The sequence below is a fragment of the Amblyraja radiata genome, chromosome 27 (genome assembly GCF_010909765.2).
Source record: "Amblyraja radiata isolate CabotCenter1 chromosome 27, sAmbRad1.1.pri, whole genome shotgun sequence".
Classification (NCBI taxonomy): Eukaryota; Metazoa; Chordata; class Chondrichthyes; order Rajiformes; family Rajidae; genus Amblyraja; species Amblyraja radiata.
This window is the reverse complement of record NC_045982.1, coordinates 10,142,467-10,168,274: the sequence shown is the minus strand read 5'-3', so window position 1 is coordinate 10,168,274 and position 25,808 is coordinate 10,142,467. Positions and strand designations below refer to the sequence as shown.

The 25,808-nt window shown below is 39.9% G+C and overlaps 1 protein-coding gene across 4 annotated transcripts in view; it reads left to right on the top strand.

The window, feature by feature from the left end:
• cep85 (centrosomal protein 85) overlaps nt 1-25,808 on the top strand; it is a 47,398-nt gene that overhangs the window by 7,154 nt on the left and 14,436 nt on the right. The window contains exons 1-10 of one of the 4 annotated variants that reach the window (XM_033045070.1): nt 3,902-3,971; nt 5,167-5,294; nt 9,226-9,375; nt 12,635-13,461; nt 13,940-14,070; nt 16,482-16,599; nt 17,198-17,383; nt 20,100-20,252; nt 23,037-23,191; nt 24,859-24,976. In XM_033045070.1, the coding sequence (XP_032900961.1) occupies nt 12,709-13,461; nt 13,940-14,070; nt 16,482-16,599; nt 17,198-17,383; nt 20,100-20,252; nt 23,037-23,191; nt 24,859-24,976 (1,614 nt within the window). In that variant the 5' untranslated portion in view covers nt 3,902-3,971; nt 5,167-5,294; nt 9,226-9,375; nt 12,635-12,708. Of the gene's footprint in view, nt 1-3,901; nt 3,972-5,166; nt 5,295-9,225; nt 9,376-12,634; nt 13,462-13,939; nt 14,071-16,481; nt 16,600-17,197; nt 17,384-20,099; nt 20,253-23,036; nt 23,192-24,858; nt 24,977-25,808 lie in introns of those variants that run through there. The other 3 variants (XM_033045069.1, XM_033045071.1, XM_033045072.1) reach the window with 3 other exon arrangements.

Below are 25,808 nucleotides of genomic sequence, written 5' to 3'. Positions count from 1 at the left end.
TTGCTATGTTGGAAGTCAGATTAAGGAGCTCAACCCTCTGCTAGAACCCATGTGACAGTTAAGCATTTAGTGATTTTATTGCTACATGACTTGGGTGGGCTGGGGCGACTATTCAGTGTGAATGTGAGATGCATCTATTGAGTACAGGTTTTTTGCTGAGGCCTCACAACAGCTGTTCTATCTCGCCATAGTATCATGGAGTCATACAGCTTTTAAATCCCATTTACACTTGGTCTTTTATATGACTTGATTCAAGTGCCTGTCTAGATACTTTCTGTTGAGAGTACCTACCTCCTCCACCTTCTCAGTCAGTGCATTTCACATTGCATCCATTGTCGTGGTAAAAAGTATTCTCATCATATTTCCTCTAATCTTCCTCAATCCAATGCTGTCTTGTTTTAGCCACCATCTATCCTATCTATGCCTCCCATCATTTTATATACCTGTAACAGGTCCTTCCTCAGCTTATCCAATCTTTGCTTGCATGTGAAATCTTTCATCCTAGGCAACAGATTCTGGGTAAATTACTTTTGAATGAATGAATGAATGAATGAATGAATGAATGAATGAATGACTGAATGAATGACTGAATGAATAAGTTCATGAATGAATACTTTTATTGGCCCAGTATTCACATACAAGGAATTTGCCTTGGTGCTCTGCCCGCAAGTGACAACATAACATACAGTGACATTTAAGAATGACACTTAAAACAATAATAAAACATTAGCGATTAAACATGTGAATTAAATAAAATACCAGAGCAAAAGGACGCTACAGATTTTTGGTTATTGAGTAGAGCTACTACTCGTGGAAAAAAAAGCTGTTTTTGCACCCCCTCTGGTGCAATCGCATACTTAATATAATGTTGTGACTAAAACTGCACACTGTACTCCAGTTGTGGCTTAAAGTTTTATAAAGTTGTAATATGACATCCTTGAATTTGCATTCTTTCCCCTGGTTTATGCCAGTCAGCTTCCTGAATGTTTTTTTACCTCCTTATCTACCTTTAGGTGTTTGAACCGGAACATTAGGGTCCCTGATTCTCGATGGTCCCAAGAGCTCTATAATTAACAGTGTACTCTTATTAGGCCTTTTAAATCTGCATCACCTCACACTTGTTAGGAGATTAAATTCCATGTGCCATTCAACATTCCAGCTGGCCAATATTGTTCTATAATCTAATAGAAGCAGTTTATGCTTCCAATCTCCATGTCCCTTTACCCACCCACATCAGCTCTGCCTGTTGAACAGATTTGGTTTCACTACTTGATGTGCATCTACTTTATCCCCATTCCACTGCCAAATTAGTTTTATTTGGTGACTGCACTTCTTGCATATGCAAATGCCTGAAGTGTCCCTGATTTCCCAGCTAGTGCAAGTGGAGCATGCCATGGGGCAGAGATCTGCCGCTGAGCATTACCCTTTGATTAGCATGCTAAAAATGAAAGGTAGTGATGAATTATATTGGGGACTTTATTCCATGATAAGTACAATCGAGTTCAAGGTAAAATCCCAACATTTGGAGACCTAAAGCTATAACGGAAGGTAGTAAAATCTACTTGTTGGTACTCACTAATCACCCTCCTCATTGAGATTCATATATGCTGACAAAACATGTGTGCAAACTGGCTGGGCCGAATGATCTGTCTCATGGTCTGTTAGATGTCCCCAACCTGGACATTATTCTTACTATGCAGAAATGTCTCTCAACTATATAAAAATCTTTGCATTTCCATTTTTGGTAAGTTAGCCATGATTCCAAGAAACTATTGATTATCTGGAAAACACAATGCTGTTTTGATGTTACATTTTTAAAGTTGCTTTTTAACTTTTCACTTGCAAAATAGAGAATTGCAATGATTTTATGTATTGTTTTATTTTTGAATAGAATGTTAAATGGCTAGTATATCTATTGAATAGTCAGAATGTTGTTTTGTGATTCAGCATCGACCTTTGGGTGAATATCTTGTATTGTTTGGGCTGCTTAAATTTATTATGATTTATGAGGTCGTTGGGTATCTCAATGTAATTCTTTTTCAAAATGGGGTAGAATAAGTGCTTCTTGTGAGTAAAAATTTGCTTCCTGTGCTGTAGAATTTAAAATAGTGAAACAAATTTTGCAATTGTACTTCTATCGCCTCCCCACCTTCTGCAAGTTTCTGCATGCACTCCACTTTGATTTTCTGTATCGCGGCTTACCAACTCTTGTTAATCTTTATTTAAAAAAAAACATGTTCTAGTTTTTGTGTCTGGATTTTGTCTTCAACCAAGCAGCTATATAAAACAGTGAATTTTACATTTCTGATTACATATAATGCTTGATATGAGAATCTTTTACAGTAATTTGGTGTACTATAAAAAAAATTGTGCCCATGTCCGAACAAGCCTGACTCTTTCAAAAAGGAGCTTTTCTAAAGCTCTTCTTAAAATAGAATTATAATTGTGCACCTCTTCACTTCAATCTTTTCTCAAATAAATACCTGTAAGTACAGGAATACAATTTGTGTGGCAGCATAATGTGAAAAAATTAGTGAAGTTCTTGATTTGAGTATTGGTCTATGGCCAAGACAATTTGTACCCAAGATGTATCCAACTTACCATCTCACTGTGAATACCATGACTAATCTTTGCGACCAGCCTACCAGGAGGGGCCTAGTCAAATGCTTCTCTGAATTATACTTTGGGTTGGATCAATCAGGGTATTACCATGAACACTGTGATTTATTTTAAATACTGGCATTAGCTTCTGCTGTGTAGCTGAGGGACATTAAATGTACATTTAAAAATGTTAATATTTGGTGTTTTCTAATGGGGAATCTTTGTAAGGATCTGATGTGGGATTTATTCTTTAATGTGACATATTATGTTAATGCATGTTTATATATGACATTAGAAAATGGAACAATACAGCACAGGAACAGGCCCCATGGCCCATCATGTCCACCCTATCCATCCTATCCATATTATCATTTTCATGGGACTATGGACTTGCATCCCAAGATCCCATCTGTACATCGATGTTACTAAACATCCTATCTTCTGTAAATGTTCTTCTCTACCTTTTTGACGTCCCAATATGCAACTACACATACCTGTCCAGATTAATCTCCGTCTCCACTGAAATTTTCAACTGATCTGTATTTTTTGACGATCTTGCTCTGCAAAATTACACCAATTTTTGTCTGAAAATCAGCCCTGTATTTTCAGCCTGTTCATTTGAAAGGCACCCATCCAACGTTACATCTCGTCTTCAATGACCATGCCAATTTTGTATCATGTTTATTACCTCACCAAGGATACCCCGTGACTTAATCTTATAGACCAGCCTACTATGAGGAGATTCTTGTCAAACGCTTTACTTAAGTCCACGTAGATAAATTCCACTACCCTTTCAGATGTCTGCCATTACCAGAAGGGCTTTATTCAAAGTCTATTGTGTATTTTTTAACTAATTATTTATTTGAATTCCCTTGTGGTTTCTGCCTGTTTTGATAAATCTATAATTGGTTTATCAAAACAAATAGTATATTTTCACACAAGTTTTCAATATAAATTAAAACCAAGAGTTTTATATGGGATGTGTTTGTAGTTGGCTGTGTTTTTTTTGGCATGATACTTCCTCCTGGATCTTGACTCTATTTGCCCATCTGTGACTAAGAGTAGCCATTATCATTGTTTCTGTGGAAACGAGTACTGAAAAAGCATGAGGGAAATGAATAATAGAGAAGTTAAAATGATAAACCTTTAAGTCTCTAGAAAGTGTTTACGGATTTCTGTGCGGATCTACAAGTTGGAGTTTAAACATTAATGTGGTACTATGACATTTCTACACTTAAATATATTATTTTATTTTTACAAAGATATCTGAACTATTAATATTTTTTTTAATTGTATGCAGGTGAACTCATTTTACATGGCTACCTCAATGAAGCATAGAGACTTAATTGAACACCAGAACAACACAAAAGGTAAAACATTACAAATTTCAAAAACATAATTTGCAGCATGACTACATTAACATTGGGTCTGTTCTGGCAGTCAACACACACAGAAATGTGTCCTATGAGTTGCTTGTTGTAGCAAAACACCTTTCTACAATAATTTAAAAAACATAAATGCTATAAATGCCCAGAAGTTTGGGTTGTATCTGTAGAGAAGAACGATTGATTTTTCAGGTCGATGGATCTTCAGCACGAACAAAGTTGGAGAATAAGATCAATTTAAGTTACCAAAAGGGGGGAAGAGTACCGAGAACAAAGGGAATCCGACAGGAAGATCTAGAAATTGAATGACATACTAGTTAGTGGTGCGGGTTGAGAAAGGGTATTAAACGCTTTTTGCAGCTGATCTGTTTGGATGAGATGCAGAAGACGAAGGTGGAAGAAGAATGAAAATAATGCTGTAGCTGCCAAATACTACCCTTGCTGGAAATCTGAAATAAAGAATGCTGGATCTACGTGGGTCAGAAGGCATCTGTCAAGAAGCATGTCCATAGGGCCTAATTTTGTCATAAACTAAAAATGTGAGCATTGTTTCAAAATAGAACCTTGCAGAAGAATAGGGTAAAGTACTGCTGCCAAACAGGGTGAAATAGGGTCTTGCAATATAAAAATATTTGAGGGGTGGGTGTAAGTGTATATAGCACCAACATCTTCCATTTCTATCTCATTGTATTTGATGTATGTAACTGGAATCAATTAAAAAATACTTGTTTCCAAATTGTCTGATTGGTTGGTGCATTTGGCTGTTAATCTCCTGGGCTTTTATTTGTATTCTCAAATTTGAAACTGTTTTGGAGGTCTGTTCAGGTGTTATTGCATTGCCATTTATTCTGTTGAATTGGCTAGATTATTTCACAAATGAATAGTGTTCTTAGTCCTGTTGAACTGCTCTCACTGTAAATGAAACTGAAGGTTGGCATAAATGAAGTTTCTTTAATGATGAGGTGAGCATCACTGAAACACTTCATTATTTCAAGTCGGGCAATGTTTGTAAAATGAGAGTTGGTAATTTGGATGAAAAGTTCAAAATACTGTTGAAGAACGACTTTCCTTTTTGGAGTATGATCTTTCCATAGTTAAGATGACATAATTAAATCACTGCAGGTATAACCAGTACTCGCCCATAACTACCCATGCCTTTTCCATTTTTGCCTCTTTTTAGCTTTATTCCTTCCCATCTACCAAGGATTCTGACAGACTAGGATGTTTATCGCTGGACACCTTGTCTAAATGGATATTGTCATTTGAAACAGCACAATAAAGAGAAGGGAATCGGAAAATGAGCTTTAGGTTAATATACTTCAAGTTGAGAAACCTTTACACTGTTATTTTTCCTCTGTCATCCTGATACAGCACTAGTAGATCAGTTTGAAGAAGGGTCTCGACCCGAAAAATGTCACTCATTTCTTTTCTCCAGAGATGCTGCCTGTCTCACTGAGTTACTCCAGCATTTTGTGTCTATCTTCTGCGACTGCACCATTTAGTTTTGAAACTGTATAAGTTGGGACTGGTTTAAATCTGCCTCGCCCTTGCAAAGAATCTCTGCTAGTGTTGTAAGCAATAATAAGCTTCTTTGTGCATCTATGGAAATAAGAAAGAAAAAAACCATGTATTATGAGCTGTTTCCTTCAGGAAATATCATCCCTCCTAGGTATCTATTTTCAAAACTAATTATACTGCCTATAAATTTGAAATACTTCACGTTTTTACCTTGAGAATAATGCACATATTCTATTACACTAAACATTTTGTATCTAGGTAAATAGGTCATAACAATGAGTCTAAAATGTTATCTAAGTTGGCTATTAGTATGATCTTTTTTCATCGAAAAGCAAGGGTATAAATTAGGAGTATAAATATTTGATAGTCGCTCCCAGTATTCTCATGATGTTGCACTGAATTAGTCCTTTTGTATGGTAGTTGCATAATTTTACTGTAGCTCCACTTCAGGAAAAGAAACAGTACTTGTAATGAAGATTCATAATTCACAATGTGGTGTTAACGTATATATCTCTTTGGTTATATCTGCTCATTTAATGCTACCATTAGGCTGCGGGGTAATAAGGATTTTTTTGTGGGCGGGTGCTTGTTGCATTTTAGTTTTCTGGGTATGTAGCACGTTTTACACCGTGTCCACCAATTCAAAGTGGCTTTTTGTGCCAAAAATCTTGTGTATCAATGATTTACTAGTATAATGGCCCTGGCAGATTATATCAATGTAAAATGGTTTGGAGCAGAATGAGGATTGGTGGCATAAACACTTATCCCAGTGTCATCTATGCTAATTTGGTCTAAATGTGCTCCGCTATCTGGAAATGTTTTGAGTGAATAAACTTTGCAGCAGAAAATTGAGTGTTAACTAATTATTATTTGTTTAGAATGCAAGCTAGAGTGGGAAATTCACACTGGCTGGGGGGGATAAATTGCATATTGCCGTGTCCAAATGATTGTAGGGCAGGTGTGTGTTTTAATTTGGCAGTGTACAAAAAATACCAGCAGTACATGGAAATTTAGGTTTTCAAGGAGCATTGCGTTATCAGTTTTTGACTTTGTTTGGGTTATTGAAGAACAAATTAACTTCAGCCCTCATAACAGGCATGGTACCAACATGGGCAAAATGAACCTTAATTCCAAATATGAGCTGAATATGACCACCCGTGACACATTGCATTTTAGCAGTAAGGTGTTCAGGCAAAATTGTAATGGATAGGGTCTGTGTAAAACTTCCACATGTTCTTGTTGTTCCATGTGTAAAAGGAGTTTATTATGTTTATTTGAAGATATTCTAGAATATTGTTTCAGGAGATCCTTTGCACCATTGGTAGGTTGAACCATTTTTAACTGCTTCATCAATGAAATGCCCTGTAAAACCATACATTAAAATGGACACTTGTATTTGCAGCAGATATTGAAAGGGTTTCTGTTCACATTTAGCAGACTTGGACATAATTCAGGCTTGTGCTGATCAACGCAATGTGACGTTTAGTTGTACAGGTGCCAGACAATAACTTTCTCAAGAAGAAGACATTATCAATCACTTTATTCCATTCAATGGCATGAGTCTCTCAATTCCTTTCAATATTCTGATGGTCATCATTAACCAGAAAGTTAACTGACTTGTGTTCTGCCATATTATTCTGTGTGGGCCTTTTTGAAATTGCTCAATAGAACAGAATCCCTTAATATACAATTTTTTTTTCAAATATAGTGAGTGTAAACATGAGAAATGGAAACAATTGTGATCCTCGCTCCAGCCATCTAAATAAACTAAACTGAACTGGAACTAAATTAAGATAATCTGTTATTCATTCCCACTTATCTGCATTAGTCACATATGCATTAATTCCATTCAATTCAAAATGTAGCCACAGCTCCTGGGTACAAAATTAGGATTTCTTGTGAATTGTTATTTTTTCATTGCAAACATTATTTTTCTCCATTTCACTATTCCATCTGTCAGGTCCTCACCCATTACTTATCTTATCTATAGTTCTATTAGCGTTTCTTCATCTTTCTTACAACTTTTATCAGCACCTAGCTTTGTATCATCAATAAACTTGGTTCACTGCTCCAAAGTACCGATACAGATTGTGAACAGCTGTGGTCCCAACACCTATGCTTCCGCCATGTGCTAGTTATAGGCTCCCCAACTGAACATGAACCGCTTTCTTTTTACTGTCTGTTACCTATATATGTCTTTTTGCAAATCCCATGTGCTCTTTTGTGATACCTTGAGGCCTCCTGAAAGTACAAATGCAGGTTATTTTAGGGTGTCCTTTTTATGGAATGGCTAAATGTAATTGTACACGTACAAAATTCCATGAGCTGTTTTAATCTCCATGTTGTGCTTCAATGTGCCTCGAAATAGACTGCGGTGAAATCAGCTAGGCCTCCAGCACTTGGTTGCTGTCCAGTGACCTTTCTGAACAGAACATTAAACATTGGCTGAGAATAGAATCTAGCTTTTTTTCCATATAGAATAGTCCTGACTTGGAATATGTCCAGACCGGAATATGCTTGATGGCCTAGAGGCTGATGCCAATTTAATTGAAGCTGTTGGGTACCATTTAAAATTTCCTTTGCCCTTTCCTGTCTGCCTTTTCAGCAGTGTACCTTGGCCTTGGATGTGGTGTCTCATTGCATCAATAACAGTATTTTTACTTTCTCCAGCTGATAGGGTGATAACCTGTACAATTTTACCAAGTTCAAGTTTTGGTTGAGATTATGGAAATATTTTTGGGCAGTTTCACTGGGACTTCAACGATGCATGCATCCCAAATGGAAAGATTTGTTTCAACTACTGTAGTTGATGTACATTTACAGCTGGAATGCACTCTTACTAATTATTGGGAAGGTGGAGGCTATTGTCCTTTGAACTCTGTTTATCCAAAACCTGTCCCAATTTGCCCATTGCTCATACTTGGTGCTACGCAACTCTTCAAATTGTCATCCTTGTTCTCATTAATCCACTTCCTGGCTCTAATCTCCTGTACTCCTTTACCACTGAAGATATCTGCTGTCTCAATTCCAGCTCTTGACGATCCCTGGTTTTAATTGATGTCTCTGTCTCTTCTTGTCAAAGCCCTGAACTCTAGAATCCATTAAATCCCTCTTAAATATTTAATTATTCTCTAAATTGTTTAAAATCTGCCCATTTGAAGCATTTGATCATCTACTCTAATATCTCCTGGTATGAAATAAAAACAAATTGTTGGAAATACTCTGCTCGTGCTGTAGCTGTGGAGAGATAAACAAGAATTAGAGGTTTTAGATCATTAACCTATGATTAGAACTGCTCTTATGAAAAGGTCACAGTCTTGAAATGTTAATTCCAAATAGTTAAGTATAATTTTGATTTATTTTGGCTTTCCATCAGCATTGACATACTTTCTATCCTCTGGTGTGGCGCTGTCAGAGTTTAGATTGATACTCCACCAGTGAAGCCTGGATTTCTTTTATTCCTTGTGAAATGAAATACTTCCTCAGGAAGTGAACTATCTCAGAAATGCGGCTTTCCGCTATCATGTACTTGTGCCTGAGCTCTGCTTCTCCAGCTATGCAATGTCATTGATTTATTTTATTCTAAAATTCCATCTTCCATACGTTTTATCTAGGGATTTCTAAATGTTATTTCTTGCCACTGTATCTGATGGAATGGAATCAAAATGCAGTTGTCATTAAAGCAGACATTGAATTTTAATATTAATCCCCTTCTCCACAGACTCCGATATACAGAGAACAAGTTATTGTGAAAGTGAGTGGCAAACACCAAAACTTTCACAAAAGTGCCAGCGTAAGACTGAAAGCAGGCCCAGTACAGCCGATAGTGGGGACACAGCTTTGGGCACATCCTGTTCTGAGAGCACAGATGGTAAGTTGAAATGTGTGGGATGTACAGTGCCCTCCATAATGTTTGGGACAAACCCGTCATTTATTTATTTGCCTGAAGAAGGGTTTCGACCCGAAATGTTGCCTATTTCCTTCGCTCCATAGGTGCTGCCTCACCTGCTGAGTTTCTCCAGCATTTTTGTCTACATTCGATTTTCCAGCATCTGCAGTTCCTTCTTAAACATTTACTTAGTTGCCTCTGTACTCCACAATTTGAGATTTGTAATAGAAAAAAATCACACGTGGTTAAGGTGCACATTGTCAGATTTTAATAAAGGCCATTTTTATTGTTGGCGGCGCGACCGACGTCACAGCGGCCTCTGCAGTCCATCTGTCTTTTTTTATTTCATTGTCCTGTTGAGTGTATAGTTTGTGGTGGGTTTTTGACTGTGTATGTGTGGGGGGCGGGGGGGTGTGGGTGGGGGAAACCTTTAGATCTCTTCCTTGTACGGGGACCTGACCTTTCCCTGTCGGGTCTCCGTTGCCGTTGGGGCCTAGCACCGTGGAGCGGCCTCCAACCGGAAGGACAGCTCAAGTCACAGAGCCTGCGGACCTACCATCGTAGAGCTGGCCAGCTTCGGAGCGTGGAGAGCTGTGGTGGCGCGCTGCTGCGACCCGACTCCGGTGGATGGTGATACCGGGAGCTCGCGGGTCCCCGGTGGGAGACCGCTTTGCGGGGCACTGGCAACGGCGACTTCTCCCGCTCGAATTGCGGGGTTGAAAGTGACCTGGAGCGGGGCCTTACATTGCCCGGCGCGGCTTTTAATGGCCGCGGACTTGCTAGCGCCCGCCGGGGGCTCCAACATCGGGACCCGGAGCAGGGCTTTACATCGCCCGGCGCGGCTTTAAGTCGCCGTGGGACTTGCTAGCGCCAGCCGGGGGTTTTGACTTTGACTTCGGGAGAGGAATGGAGAGCAGGGGAGAGACAAGACTTTGCCTTCCATCACAGTGAGGAGGAGATTCACTGTGATGGATGTTTGTGTAAATTGTGTTGGTGTGTGTCTTGGTTCTTTTCTTGTATGACTGCAGAAACCAAATTTTGTTTGAAGTTCATGTGAGGTTCAAATGACAAATAAACGGTATTGTATTGTATTTTATACATTTTGGTTTCACCATGTAGAAATTACAGCAGTGATTATACATAGTCCCCCCCCCATTTCAGGGCACCATAATGTTTGGGACACAGCAATGTCATGTAAATGAAAGTAGTCATGTTTAGTATTTTGTTGCATATCCTTTGCATGCAATGACTGCTTAAAGTCTGCACATCATGGACATCACCAGTTTAACTTTTGTGATAGTTAGCTGTTTGGCAGGAAGAAAATTGGTCTTGGGTTACAATGTCAGAAATCCAAGATGATTATCGAGTGGAGATTGAATTGGATTGTGGTTGTGTTATCTTTTAGTAGATTATTGTGCTAGCTTTCGCTTTAGGTTTGCCAATGACATTACTAGTGTAAAGTAACAACAGCACCCAGATGCCTAACATTCTTCTGATGAAGGATCCTGGACCTGAATTGTTAACTGATTCTCTTTCTGGAGATGCTGCCAGACCTGAATGTTTCCAGCATTTTCTCTTTTTAGTTCCGATTTCCAACTTCCTGAAGCTTTCCAATTTTCATCCATATAACAGTTTTGTATCTAATTTAGTTAAGTTTATTGTCACGTGTACTGTGATACAGTGAAAACCTTTTGTTGTGTGCTGACCAGTCAGCTGAAAGACAGGATGGCACAGTGGTGCAGCAGTAGAGTTGCTGCCTTCCAGTGCCAGAGACCTAGGTTCGCACCTGACCACAGGTGCTGGCTGTATGGAGTTTGCACGTTCTCCCTTTGACCTGCGGGTTTCCTCCGGGTGCTCTAGTTTCCTCCCACACTCCAAAGACGTGAAGGTTTGTAGGCTAATTGGTTTGGTAAAATCGCAAATTGACCCAAGTGTCTGTAGGACAGTGTTAGTGTGTGCGGGTCGGTGCAGACTTGGTGGGCCGAAGGCCTGTTTCCACGCTGTGTCTCTAAACTAAACTGAACTAAACAATACATGATTATAATCAAGCTACCCACAGTTTACAGATACATGAGAGAGGGAATAATGTTTAATGCAAGATAAAGTTATTTTAGTTGTGTTTTGGCTGTGCTACAGAATTAAAAATATATATTTTGAATTGTAATAATATTACTGTTGAAATAAAGCTAGCTTGTCACTGGGTGATCCTAGAGATTCCCAAGTATGCATTCGGTTAAAGTTGAGAACAAGCATCCTTATAATTGCTATTTGGCCTACAATGAAAGGAGAACTAAAAAAGAGCAAAAGGACATGATGAAACTGGGATTGTGTTGAACCTTGCTGCATCCATACTGGCAACTACTCTAATTTGGAAGATCCATCGAATTGCATTCTGTAATACATTGGTTTAGTCAACTGAAATTTTGATCAGACATCTCGTTGAGTAATGTGTGCTGTTCTGGTCATCATGCCATACTATGAGGAGGATGTAATGGCGCTGGAAAGGATTCAGAGGGGATTTGTCAGGATGTGCCTGGGATGGAACATTTCTATTAGGAGAGACCGAAGGCTTGAGGCTTGTTCTCTGGAGTGGAGGAGGTTGAGAGGGAATGTGATTGAAGTTTATTAAATTTGATGGGCGTAGATATCGGGAAACTTTCTTTTCCCATTTCAGGTAGATGAAACAAGATGGCAAAGATTTTGGGTAAGGAGGACGAATTTTAGAAGGGATATGTGGGGATGCCTGGAAAACACTGAGCACACTGGGTCGCTGACAGCATTTAAGTTCCTGGATGAGTGCTTAATTTGAGTAGAGTAATCCCATCTTTAGCATAAGAGGCTATGGACCAAGTGCTGGGAGATGGGATTACTCTGGAAGGGTGCACTGGTTGTTCATTGATGGGCCAAATGACCCGTTTCCATGCTGTATGATTTTATGGACACAGTTTTTGAAATTTTAAAATGCAAATTACAGTTCATTTTTTTGAAACTGTCCATAATTTCTATCATCAAAGCAGTATAAAGCAAACCAAGTATAAAAAGGGCTTAAATGTTTCATTTGTGTTATTATTTTTGATTAACTGCATATGCAGCTGTGTATGAAAATAGCCACCTGAAAATATCAAGAGATAAATGCAAGGAACCACATATCCCTACTGTCTTTTTTTAATTGAGCCCTCTGTTGTGAATGGTGGCCATTCTTCAGAAAAATAATTTACATTTTGTCTTTCACTTTGCACAGATTTCTGCTGCTTCACTGAGAGTTCTTCCTTCAAACCCATATGCTCACAGTCCATCATCCCCACTGCCCATGTCATGCCTTCCACATCTGGCAATGTGCCATCTAACCTCCATCCAAAGAGTAATTCAGTCTTCAGTTCCATGTCTATACAGCCGAGTGGTCCGTCAGATGGAAGAGATGAAAAGTTTGGGAAGAAGTGTTCTTCATTATCAAAATGGAATGGGATAGATATTTCCAGTTTTGTGACTAGAACTGGCAAAATAGAAGATTCTTCTGTTAATGTGAGAGGTTTGCCTGTAGCTTCAACAAATTCCTGCAGACCTGGATTGAATTTGCATGACTATTCTTCACACCCAAATGTTGAACATCTGAGATTGGAGGAAAGTATGCAAACATTTGAAACTCCTCGTATTGAACCAACCTTAAATCAGTCTGCATTTTTGGAGACAATGTGTGGTGATTCCCAGTACAGGTTTCAAGGATGTATCAAGGATAACGAACATCTTAACATCAACAGTGCTGGAAATGAGGATAATTGCAATAGTTGTGACATGACGTTTAAATCTTTACCCGAGAGTAAATCTGCACCAGTTGTGACTGCACAGTTTGGACCAAGACCTTGCTTGCAGCCAAATGTTGGAGGGGGCTCTGTCCCTGAAGGACTCCATAGTTTACAAGCACAGCAAATACTTTGGGGTCCAATAGGTTTGAGAGAACAAATGCACGGGAAGCAGCCCAAACTTCGATCTATAGATAGACCTTGTGATCTGACTATATGGCAGCAACAACAGTTGGAGAGTCTAAGAGTACAAGTGGAACATGTGCAGGTAAAGCAGTTATGTTCATTTTGTGCTTCAGAAATTTCTGTAACCAGGTGTGAAGGAAAAAGAGACTTTTTTTTGTTATGACTGAAGATGTATGGCATTTCCATTGTGGCATGCCTCCAGATTCCCTACAGATGCACTTGTCACTTGGTCAATGAGCTATGTACTGCATCTCTAACAACAGTGTAAGTTCAGATGGAGAAATTGAATGTGGCAAGTTCCTTGCTGACACCAGTTCTCATTCTCTGCATTTTCTTTTGGCTTTGGTGGGTTAGTACATCCATGATTGATGGAATTACTGAGTTGAATTGAATTATTTTTTTGGAGTAAGATTTTATGCAGGAATTGAGCACTTGTTTTGAGACATGACTCTTGTAACGTTTGCACTAGCTTTTGAATCAAGACTAGTAGAAGTATTATTGTTATTATAGGTTTATGCAGCTTCCAATAGATTTAATCTTTTCATTCTCATTCCTTTTAGGTTTTGAACCATGGATCTCAGCAATATCCCACTATGTATCCTCCTTATGCACACCATGAACCTAGCAAATGGGACCCACTTATAAAAGCAAATGAGAGCTTGTTGAAAGAGAAGGAACTGGTGATTGAAAGGTATATGCAGTATGTGTTTGTAAAAATCCATTATATTGGGGTAGACCAGGCTGTGAGAAAGACGGATGTACCCATTTGTAAGTAAGTAAGTTTATTGGCCAAGTATTCACATACAAGGAATTTGCCTTGGTGCTCCACCCACAAGTAACAACATGACATACAGTGACAGTTATGAATGACTCAGAAAACACTAAACATTAATAATAATAAAACATTAATGATAAAACACCATTAATCAAGCATGTGAACCAACAAAATATCATCAATCAAAGGGAGACTACAGATTTTTGGCTGTTGAATAGAGCAACTACTCGAGCAGAAAAACAGTGTTTATGTTTGGCTGTGGCAGCTTTGACAATCCAATGTCGCCTTCCAGAGGGAAGTGATTCAAAGAGTTTATGGCCAGGGTGAGAGGGGTCAGAGATGATCTTGCCCGCTCGCTTCCTGGCCCTTGCAGTGTACAGTTCATCAATGGAGGGAAGGTTGCAGCCAATAACCTACTCTGCTGATCGGATGATTCGCTGCAGCCTCCAGGTGTCGTGCTTGGTAGCTGAGCCAAACCAGACCATGATGGAGAAGGTGAGAACAGACTCTACGATGGCCGTGTAGAATTGGACCATAATTGCCTGTGGCAGATTGTGCTTCTTCAGCTGCCATAGGAAGTACATCCTCTGTCGTGCCTTTTTTACTGTGGAGTCGATGGTAGCCCCCCACTTAAGGTCCTTGGAGATTATGGTTCCCAGGAACTTAAAAGACTCCACAGATGTGACTGTGGTGGTGTTGATGTTGAGTGGGGTGAGGGGAGGGGGAGCTCTCCTAAAGTCTACAATCAATTCCACTGTCTTAAGAGCATTGAGCTCTAGGTTGTGATGGCACCAGGATGCCAGCTGTGACACTTCCTGTCTGTAGGCTGATTCCTCCCCATTCTGGATCAGTCCAATCAGGGTTGTGTCGTCTGCATTTGGTATTGATTTTTAAATGTTCTCCCTGGGTACAGTAGGGATTTAAGCATAGTAAGGTTTAATGTACTCGTTCCGAACAAGTACTTCCAGGTACAAAGTATTGCATGTTTTGGCAAGTATTCTCAACTCATCTGTAGCAGATTTGAATGTTGATTGCATGCTGCTGTGAGATTTTCCAAACTACCTAATCTGAGCAATTGCTTCATCATACCACTTTTCACACCAGATATGTCTACAGCCCTTCAGATTGAGTAATATTTTGAGCATCTAATGAGATAATGGAAATTTATATTATTCCAGATTTCACGGGGATTCTTGTAAGAAATAGTTTGTTTTACTAGGCTAAGTTCCCTGTATCGGATGTGTTGAAACCATGCTGTTACAAACTATATGATTTTAAGTTCATATCATTATAATGTAAACCCAATCAATTAGCTACATGCATGAATGAAAAATACATCATAGTCATAGAGTGATACAAGTGTGGAAACAGGCCCTTCGACCCAACTTGCCCACACCGGCCAACATGTCCCAACTACACTAGCCCCACCTCCCTGCGCCTGGTCCATATCCCTCCAAACCTGTCCAACTGCTTCTTAAACAATGGGATAGTCCCAGCCACAACTACCTCCTCTGGCTGCTTGTTCCATACACCCACCACCCTCTGTGAGAAAAAAGTTGCCCCTTGGATTCTTACTAAATCTTTTCTCCTTCACCTTAAACCCATGTCCTCTGGTCCTTGATTCCCCTACTCTGGGCAAGAGATTCCGTGCATCTACCCGATCTATTCCTCTCATGATTTTGTACAGCTCTATAAGATTACTCCTCATCCTCCTGTGCTCCAAGGAATAGAGACCCAGCCTACTCAACCTCTCCCTTTAGCTCACACCCTCTAGTCCTGGCAACATCCTTGTAAATCTTTTCTGAACCTTTTCAAGCTTGACAATATCTTTCCTATAACATGGTGCCCAGAACTGAACACAATACTCCAATGCGGTCTCACCAACGTCTTGTACAACTGCATCATGACCTCTCAACTTCCATACTCAATGCTGACTGATGAAGGCCAATGTGCCAAAAGCCTTTTTGACCACCTTATCGACCTGTGACTCGACCTTCGACGAACCTTGCACCTGCACTCGTAGATCCCTCTGCTTTACAACGCTCCCCAGAGGCCTACCATTTACTGTATAGGTCCTGTGGCCCTTGTTAGACGTCTCAAAATGCAACACCTCACACTTCTCTGTATTAAATTCCATCAACAATTCCTCTGCCCACCAGGCCAATCGATCCAGATCCTGCTGTAATCTTTCACAACCATCTTCACTTTTGTATCATCAGCAAACATGCTAATCTTGCCCATTGTTCTAATAATCTTGAATTTGGACTCTTTAAACAATGTTGCACAGGTAGTATCAGTCACAATTTCTTCTTTGCTTGGCATTATAGGCAGAAACAACAGATCTCTCAGCTGGAGCAGAAGATGAGGGAGAGTGAGTTACAGCTTCAAAGTGCTCTGTTTGGACGTACTGTACCACTCAGCGATGTCTGCATACTCCGACTGCAGGTACTATGGCTTAAATTATGAAACCTAGGATAAGACCAAGTCTCTAAAACAAATTAGATTTTGCAAGCCTAAAATATGGGGGTAAGGGGAGATTTAGAAAGATGAGCAAATATCAAATTGAAGGAACTTGGCAAATCAGGAACATCTGGGAAGGAGAATTGATAGATAATATTTAATGTCTGGACCCTCCTTCAGACCATCAGTGAACCTAGACAACAGTGAAGGGGTGGAACCTTAGGGGTGAAGGGGTCGAACCTTGAACAAACTTTCAAAAAACTTACTGGAAATCTGAAATAAAAGTGAAGGTCTAGCAATACTCAGCAGGTCTTATAGCACTGCAGAATGATGTCAATGACATTATAGAACAATGAACCATCATTCTCCATGGAGCCTGACCTGCTGGGAGTTTCCAGCTGTTTATTTGTGACGGTGAGTGGTGAATGGAATATATCTTGGAATTAAAATCATTGACCCCATTATATATCTATATTTACAATTAAACTTGGACGTTCAAATACTTGAGCTACTTCACTCATCAAATTTAAACAGGATTCTTTGTAAACAAAAATAATAAATTGGGGATTTATTTGTTTCACAGGAATGTCTCAGGGAAAATGCTTTTTTACGGGCACGTTTTGCTGAGCATTCAGAGGCTTTGGGAAGTGAGAAATTGGACATGGAGAAAAAGTTAGCAACGGCAGAAGTGGAGCTTTGCCGGCTGAATGAGAGTATCGGAGAAACTGCACAGAAGCACTTGGATGATATGAAGAGAATGGAAGAAAAGGCAAGTGTGGTGACAGGATGGGGTGGCTCTAAACTTAAATAGCTCCATCCACAAACCAGACTTTCTATTCTAATTTATTTGTGGAGCTGTGTGGGTTCATAACACTTTTATTTGAAGATTTATCCATCGAAACACCAAATCCAGTGATCCCTAATTTGCATCTGCTTTTATGTTTTGAGATTGGTGATTAACTCATATCTTGTCTGTTTTTATTTGCTGGATTTAACGGGTAGAAACCACAGATGTGTTGCCAATTTTCCAATTTACAGGAATCTAGTTCGGAGCCCGTAGGGCAGTACAGTGAGATCAGGAGGGTGGTAACTCCCGGTACGTGATCGACCTACGTTCGATCCTGGCCTTGGATGCTGTCTGTGTGGAGTTGGCATTTTGTCCCTGTGACCATGATGTGTCCTCTGGGTGCTCCGGTTTCTTCCTATGTCCCCAAGACATGGAGATTTTTATAGGTTAATTGGCCCCTGTAAATTACCATTAGTGTGCAAGAAATGGTTGAGAAAGTGGGCTAACTTAGAACATGTGTGAACGAGTGATTAATGGTCGGCGTGGTTTCAATGGGCTGAAATGCCTGTTTCCGTGCTGTAATCTCTAAACCAAATCTTAACTAGACATGCACAGTTGCAGTTTGCCACTGGGTGGTGCTGCTCGCATGTGAATTCAAATTGAATTCAAGTTGCAGAAACCCACTGCATTGATTTGGCTAATTCACACATGGGAACAGTACTTTCAATCCACTTTAGCCGTGATCATCTTCAAAGACTAGTATTAACTAATTGGTAGTTGTAAATATAGTATTTATCACAAATCCAACTTCCGAAGTTTTGGGGACAGAGCCTTCTCCAGGGCAGCTCCCAGGCTCTGGAACTCCCTCCCCCAACTGATCCGTAATTCCGTGTCCCTCACCATCTTCCAGTCCCGCCTCAAGACCCATCTCTTCACCTCTGCCTATCCTTAGCCCCACGTCCCCTTCCCTTTTCATCTGTGCTTGAATTGCCTCATATTGTGTTTTGAATTAAATTCTGTCTTTAATTTGTGTACTAGTCATGTCTACTATTTATTTCATTCCGCTTACATGTTTTTCCTCTACTTGCTAAATTTTTGTAAGGTGTCCTTGAGACTCTTGAAAGGCGCCCATAAATAAAATTTATTATTATTATTATTATTATTTGAAAGTAAAGTCAGGGAGAGCAAAGCAACATAATCAATGGAAGGTTTAAGAAGGAACTGCGGATGCTGGAAAATTGAAGGTAGACAAAAATGCTGGAGAAATTCAGCGGGTGAGGCAGCATCTATGGAGCAAAGGAAATAGGCTACGTTTCGGGTCGAAATCCTTCGTCAGACTGAAGAAGGGTCTCGACCCGAAACGTCGCCCGTTTCCTTTGCTCCATAGATGCTGCCTCACCCGCTGAGTTTCATCATCATTTTTGTCTAATCAATGGAAGGTAATATTTTATTTGCACTAATGAAAAGACTAGTATTAATTGTGGATCCAAGGAACTGCACATGCTGATTAACAAAAAAAAAAAGGCAAAGTGCTGGAGTAACTCAATGGGTCAGACAGCATCTCTGGAGAACATGGATTGGTGGCATTTCTGGTCGAGACCTTTCTTCTGACTGGATACTACCTTAATTGACCTTTAGTAATATTCTAATGTTGAGGATGGTGACAGGGGAAACAATCAAGCGGGTGGTTTGCTTTCAATGTTGGGCATGTATTTTGAAGTTGCATTCTTCCAGATATGGGGAGAATGTGGTTGTGTTGTGGAAAGACTTTGTGGGAGTCTGGAAGTGACACAGGATACATGACACAGGATACCAGGAAGTGACACAGGACACATGACAGGATACCTAGCTTCTGAGACCTCTTGTCATGATATTTGTGGCTCATCCAGTTGAGTTTCTGGTGAGAGGTTCCTCTCAGAATACGAATGGTAGAAGACGTGACAGATATTGAATATCTAGGATAGGCCGTCAGATGCTTTCTTGAAGGTTGTGGCCTGGATTTTATCAGATCAAATGTGACTTGCCACTTATTAGCAAGGTGTGAATGGCCATGCTGCAAATACGTGTACACTATATTGATTGAGGCGTTTTAAAAAGTAAATATTGTGCAGTGGCGGCCTGAAGAAAGTGGCTACGACGCGAGCCGCGGCTGCTAGTGAAGAACGTCTTGTTGATGCACCTTGCGAGCCAGGGTAGTGTCGGTAGTTCCTTCCACCATAACTGAAATATGTTATAAGGGGGGTCTGTTAAAAAGAGAGTTTACTGTGCTACAAAATAGCATACACCTCAAGCCTCTGATCTTAGTTTAACGCATAAGTATAACTTAACTTTGCATGTATTTCCCTTTAAACTTTGAAAGTAACTACCCTAGTGGTAGCTCATAGGGTGGTCACCTGTGATGGTATCAATGTTTGCCTCAATTTCTTTATGCATTGTCAAATTTAAAAATACAAAAGTCTCAGCTGTGACAACTAATTGATGCAACTGTCTCCTTGATCCTACTGTTGTGTCCATATAAGTGCACATTTGTTCATGAATTGGTATGTGAAGTACTGTCTCGTTTAGCACTGTCACACGTAATATTTTCCACTTTTTCACTAATCTACACAAAATAAACATTGTCCCTTTTCCAATCTGCAGTACATACAGAATATGAACTTTTTTAAACACTAATTATTCTGGCTTTGATTTGCTGTAGGTCCGAGGCCGTGACAAACACATCAACAACCTCAAGAGGAAGTGTCAGAAGGAGGCAGAACAAAATAGGGAAAAGCAGCAACGAATTGAAACTCTGGAACGGTATCTTGCAGACTTGCCCACCCTGGATGATTATGAAAAGCAGAGCCAACAGGTGAGCAAATTAAGTTTGCATTAATAGTTGTAGTTTTACAAACTTAGATGGTGAGCACCAATGTACACAACCGACCATAAGAGCTGATAATTCCATGCCTTTTGTCGACAGCCATATAGCTTTGTAACAGGTACATCCCTGTGCAGATTAATTGAATCATGCATACACCTGGATATAACATGTGAATATACATATTGCAGAGTTACATTTTATCCATTATTGCACCATTACCACTTTGATACATTATATGTTCACCACTTTCCTAGTCGAGGTTTTAAAATGATTTAGCATGGAATCGACCAGATTCTGACAGTTTCCAATGATTTCTCATCTCCATACCATGGCTGAATTATGGCATTGATGAGCTTCTGTCTTCCTCTTAGAGATGAACCAGTTCTCCAGGTTTTCTATCTATCATGTCACCTAATTAGCACCAGTAAAGATTTTTTCTTTTAAGATTGTTGGCAGTATACTTCAGAAGAAATTATAACATACAGTGGAACAATATGGAAGAGTGATGAGGTGCTGGACTAATGCATGCTTCTCTTGCCTTGACTGACTGCCTTGTATTTACAATCATAAGGTCTGGTCTCTGTTCTAATGGAATTGGGGACTGAGCTCTAGAAGAAGCAAGTAGTTTATTTTTGTTGTGCAAGATTATTGAGCTTCAGTGATCAGAATTGAAATGTGTGGAGGACAATATAATGTACGATGTCAGTTTGGATTAATGCAAATACTGCAATGTCCAATGAACCTTTACTTTTTTGACAATAGGCATACAGCAAGTTTTCCAATCTCCTTTTTGCTTTTTGGCTTATTTTGGTCTCAATTTGTACAGTTTTTCATTATTTTGGGCTGTTGTGATATACTTGTGTCCTCTTCAGTCACTTGCCCATGGCTACAGTGTAGAAATGTAATTCACACATGGGAACAGTACTTTCAATCCACTTTAGCCGTGATCATCTTCAAAGACTAGTATTAACTAATTGGTAGTTGTAAATATATTAGTCAATCGAGTGTCCTTAGGATCTTAGGATAGCTTCTAAAGCACTGGTTCTTGCAGCCGCAAACATTTCACTAGCACTACACCGTCTAGGTTTCCTTAGCAGTGTTCTCATGGCATCATTATAAGCCACCTTTAGGCTCTGTAAACTCCGTAGTTTGACCACAGGTGTGCAATATAGAGTGGTGTGCAATATGCTCTAAACAGAGACATCTTCCCCACATCTGTACACGCACCAAACTTACGCAAGAGAATATTCGCCTGTACATACAGCATACGTCGTTGCCTATAAATATCCTCATCTGTCATTTGCTTTAAAACCAAACTGGTTATCTGTGGAGTTAACAAACTCATTAAATCTATCCAGCAGAATTATTTCCAGGACTTTTGACAATATGCTGGCTAAAGCTATGGGCCTGTAATTATTTAGGCTGCCTGCTTTACCAACTTTGTCCTTAATGTCTGGCACTAGCAGAACAGACAACATTGAGTCTGGTAACAAGCCATGAATCATAAAGCCAGTAAAAAAATAGCAAAGAGAGGAGCTATCCTCATACTTGCATACTTAAGATGTTCAGCAGAAATATGATCCAAGCAACTTGCTTTGTTGTTGGACAGCTTGTTCATGGCATGATACACCTCGTGTGACATCACCATTGAGTCATTATTCTCAATATTGTCCACCCTATACAAATCACCTTGGACACAGTTGTATAAAGTCCTATAATGTTGTCGTCATGACTCCATGATATTAGTTGTTCCGGAGATTCCAGCTACAGTGCATGGTAGAGATGTTTTACAGCTGTTAAAAGATCTTACTTCTTTCCAAAAATCAGTATCATTGTTACTTAGCAGCTTCTTAGCCATGGAATCGGCCCTCATAGCTTGCTCATTTTTACAGGTGAAGCGACAGCATACTTATATCTTGCATTAGTGAGTTTCTTGTACTCAAACACAGGCCTATGTCGGGGTCTACCTGCCATAGCCCATGATTTAGTGGCTTCATGGGCTTCAGTATGATACTCAGCTACATACTTATTCCAGCCAGGCCTGATTTTATGTGTCTTATTTTTATGCTTGCAGTAGGGCTTACTGCCTACATATAAAGCACTTACTATATCATTATACATGGAGCAGATATCTCTCCTATGCTTCATATCCTTACAATTAACATTACTACACATTATTACATCTTTAGATAGATGAATATTGCTTAAGGATTTGTCTGCATGGGCATAATAGGCTAAGATGTCTTTCTTTGTGAGGGTTGACCAGTCCAGTTTTTCTGTGTTAAAGCTATTTCGATCTCTGGAGACCACAGGTAGATGTTCAACATTTATTGACATAGCAACAGGTATATGATCAGTCATTGCTGCCCCATACAGAATCCTCATGCACTCCAATGAGGCACGTGCATCAGCTGTACTAATACAATGATCCAGCCATGGCGTAGTGTGCGAGGCCTCACGAATATAAGTATAACAATCTGTAGGTATAAATCCTGCAAATAATTATATTGGTACTGCAGCAATTACCTTTATCTCATCCTGCCGTTTACCAACAGAACTTGCCTCTATTTGCACTTCATTTAAAGTCGGTCTCCTGTTTGATTTTTGGCTCCATGCAGAATAGGCAATGTTTGGCATTTGGCATCCAAGGGCTGCTAAAAGATTGAGGAGATAATAGCAGGAAAATTGGGCTGATGAGGGGGAACGTGCAGGTATTATATTTGTTGACTGTGCTGGTGTCTGGTATCGTGGATCAAATATTCTGTTTTGCAGCTGAAGGACTCTGAGCAGCAAACCGATCTGCTGCAGGGCACGGTACAGGATCTAGAGGCCAAACTTGGAGAAGCTCGTGCTCGCAGCAGGGAAAAGGACAATGTTCTGGAAAACCAAAAGCAGAAGGAGATGGAGCTGGTCTCCACTGTTCATGGGTAAAGCAACCTTCTGGCACTTGCACTTATTGTTCTGTTGTGGTTATCAAAAGGAATGGGTCTGTAGTCTGAAATGCACTAGAGGGACTATTTTCCACCAATTTTATAGCCAACAACTTTTCAATTGTTTGCTATGCAACACTGAAAAACCAGAATGAGTATAGCCATACTCATGAGTAACAATACCAAGAGTAAAAGCCAAGGATATGCACCTACCCTCTAAATTTGTTAGTTCTGAGTGATGTACTGTGAATTTTCAGCACTTGCATTGTCTGCATTTATTCAAATATCAATGGAATTCTGAAAAGATAAATAATGAACCGCATAATGGTTGTGCGTGGGAATGGAGCAGTCATCGTTTTGCAGCACAGAAACGGATCCTTCAACCTAAAATATTCAGGCCACTCTTTTTACCCATCTATATTAACCCCATTTGCCTGCATTAGGAACGTGTCTCTGGTTTGAGATTTTTATTAATAGAGTAGATCTCTTTTTCCTTAAAGTATAGTTAATTTTGCCTATTCTTGCTTCATCCCATAAAGGTGAGAATTGCAAAGTTTAAAGGAAATGTTTTTCAACACATACGGGGTGGTGAATGCCTGGATGGTGGAGGCAGATACAATAGTGACATTTAAGAAACTTTTGGATAGGCACATGGAAACGGAGGAATGTGGATTATGAACAGGCAGGTACGAGTAGGTCTTGGCGTAATCTTCAGCACTGACACTGGCTGAAGGCTTGTTCTGATGCTGTACTGTTCATGGTTTGGCTGGCTGCTTGGTCTCTACTTAGCAGAGACCATGAAGATCATGGTCACCAGTCTGAGTGCTGATGAATCTCTGAACCCCCAGCATCTGCTAAAGTCGGGTATCTAAAGCAATGACTTTGTTACTTTCAGGAGTGAAGGCTGGAATGAAGCTAATATAACAGACTTATAATAGGAGTCCAAAGTTTACAGAAGTTTTAGAAATCAGTAAATTTCTATCATTGGCAAAATGACCCAGACTGGGTATCAAATGTGTTATTTCCCATTTTCATAATGGATGTTGGCAAACTAGCTGGATTTTTACAAAAAAACTTATTCTCAATTTCTTATTGATTTCTGGACTTCCTACATTCAACCATACCAAGAAGGAAATGCCAGCATAATTGATTTGCATCTACCAGCATCCACTGTTCGAAAGAGTAAAATCACCTGTTAATATCGCTTAAGAAGGAACTGCAGATGCTGGAAAATCGAAGGTAGACAAAAATGCTGGAGAAACTCAGCGGGTGAGGCAGCATCTATGGAGCGAAGGAAATAGGCAACATTACGGCTCGAGACTGTCTGAAAAAGGGTCTCTCCCTGAAACGTTGCCTATTTCCTTCGTTCCATAGATGCTGCCTCACCCGCTGAGTTTCTCCTGTTACCAAACGCTCTTCTTTTTAGTCCTTGGATTGTTGAGGAAAGCTGTTATGTCACCCCAGTTAAATAAGATTATATTATAACCATACATGACCATCACAAATGACCACATGCTGTTGCTGACTGCTCAATACCCTGGAAGAATCTCTAGTGCATTTGACCATGTGAACATCTGCGTTGATTCCAGATTTGTACCAACTATCCTTCACATTTGTTATCGTAAATTGGGCAGAGATTTCATGCCATACTGTTCTCTTTTCAGCCTACAGGAGAAAGTTGCAAAATGCCTGGAGGATGGTGTGCGGTTACCTATCCTGAATGTAGAGACATTGAAGTGTGAGAGCAACAATCTCAAAGGAGATTATGAACGAGCTGTGAAGGTGAGCATTCACCGTTGGGTGGCATTTGAAGATTGGCTGGTATACATTTGCTAATTATTTTAATGTTCCTTTGGGTCACGTGAGCATCTCTTGCACTCCCAAATTGACTTGAAGCAGAAGTGAGATATCACCTTCTAATATTGCAGTTTATTCTGGTATCACTAACGTTTACGGCTGTGGGAGTACTAACTTGAGGATATTGTTCCAACAATTATTATATTTCCAAGTCAAGATGGTGCGTGTGACTTTAGATGGAACCCATAGTTAATGGTGTTCCTGACTTTGGTCCTCTTTGGTGGAGGTGCTTTCAGAGGAGTAGGAAAGTAATTGGGATGGATTTTACAGCCAGGGTATACTGATGGTGGAGGAAACAAACACTTACGGTGGTGGATTGGTTCCGAATCAAGCGGGCAGCTTTATTCTTGCTGAATTATTTGCATATAGGTTGAACACCGATTTTCCAGCAACTGATAGTCTGCCCCCCCCCCCCCCCCCCCCCCCCACTATAATCTGGACAAAATGACAAGAACTCAGTTGAAATTTCCTGAGCGGTCACAGATAACATTGTAAACTGAATGACCTGCTGACTCATCCCCGGCTTCTACCATCTCTCTGGCTGTTTAAAAATTGTGACATTCACTAAACGGACTAAAAAGAAATCTAAAAATGCTTTAGAGATGTGAGGATAATCAAGGAAAGAGTAGAGACTGTTTGGGTCCAAAAGTGAAAAATGTGGAGTCGGAGAATCTCTAGATTTCTTTTTTCACAAAGTTTGAGTGAATTTCATTCTGGAAATCAAAAATTTGAGTCATTAATTGTGAATTCTGTCGAC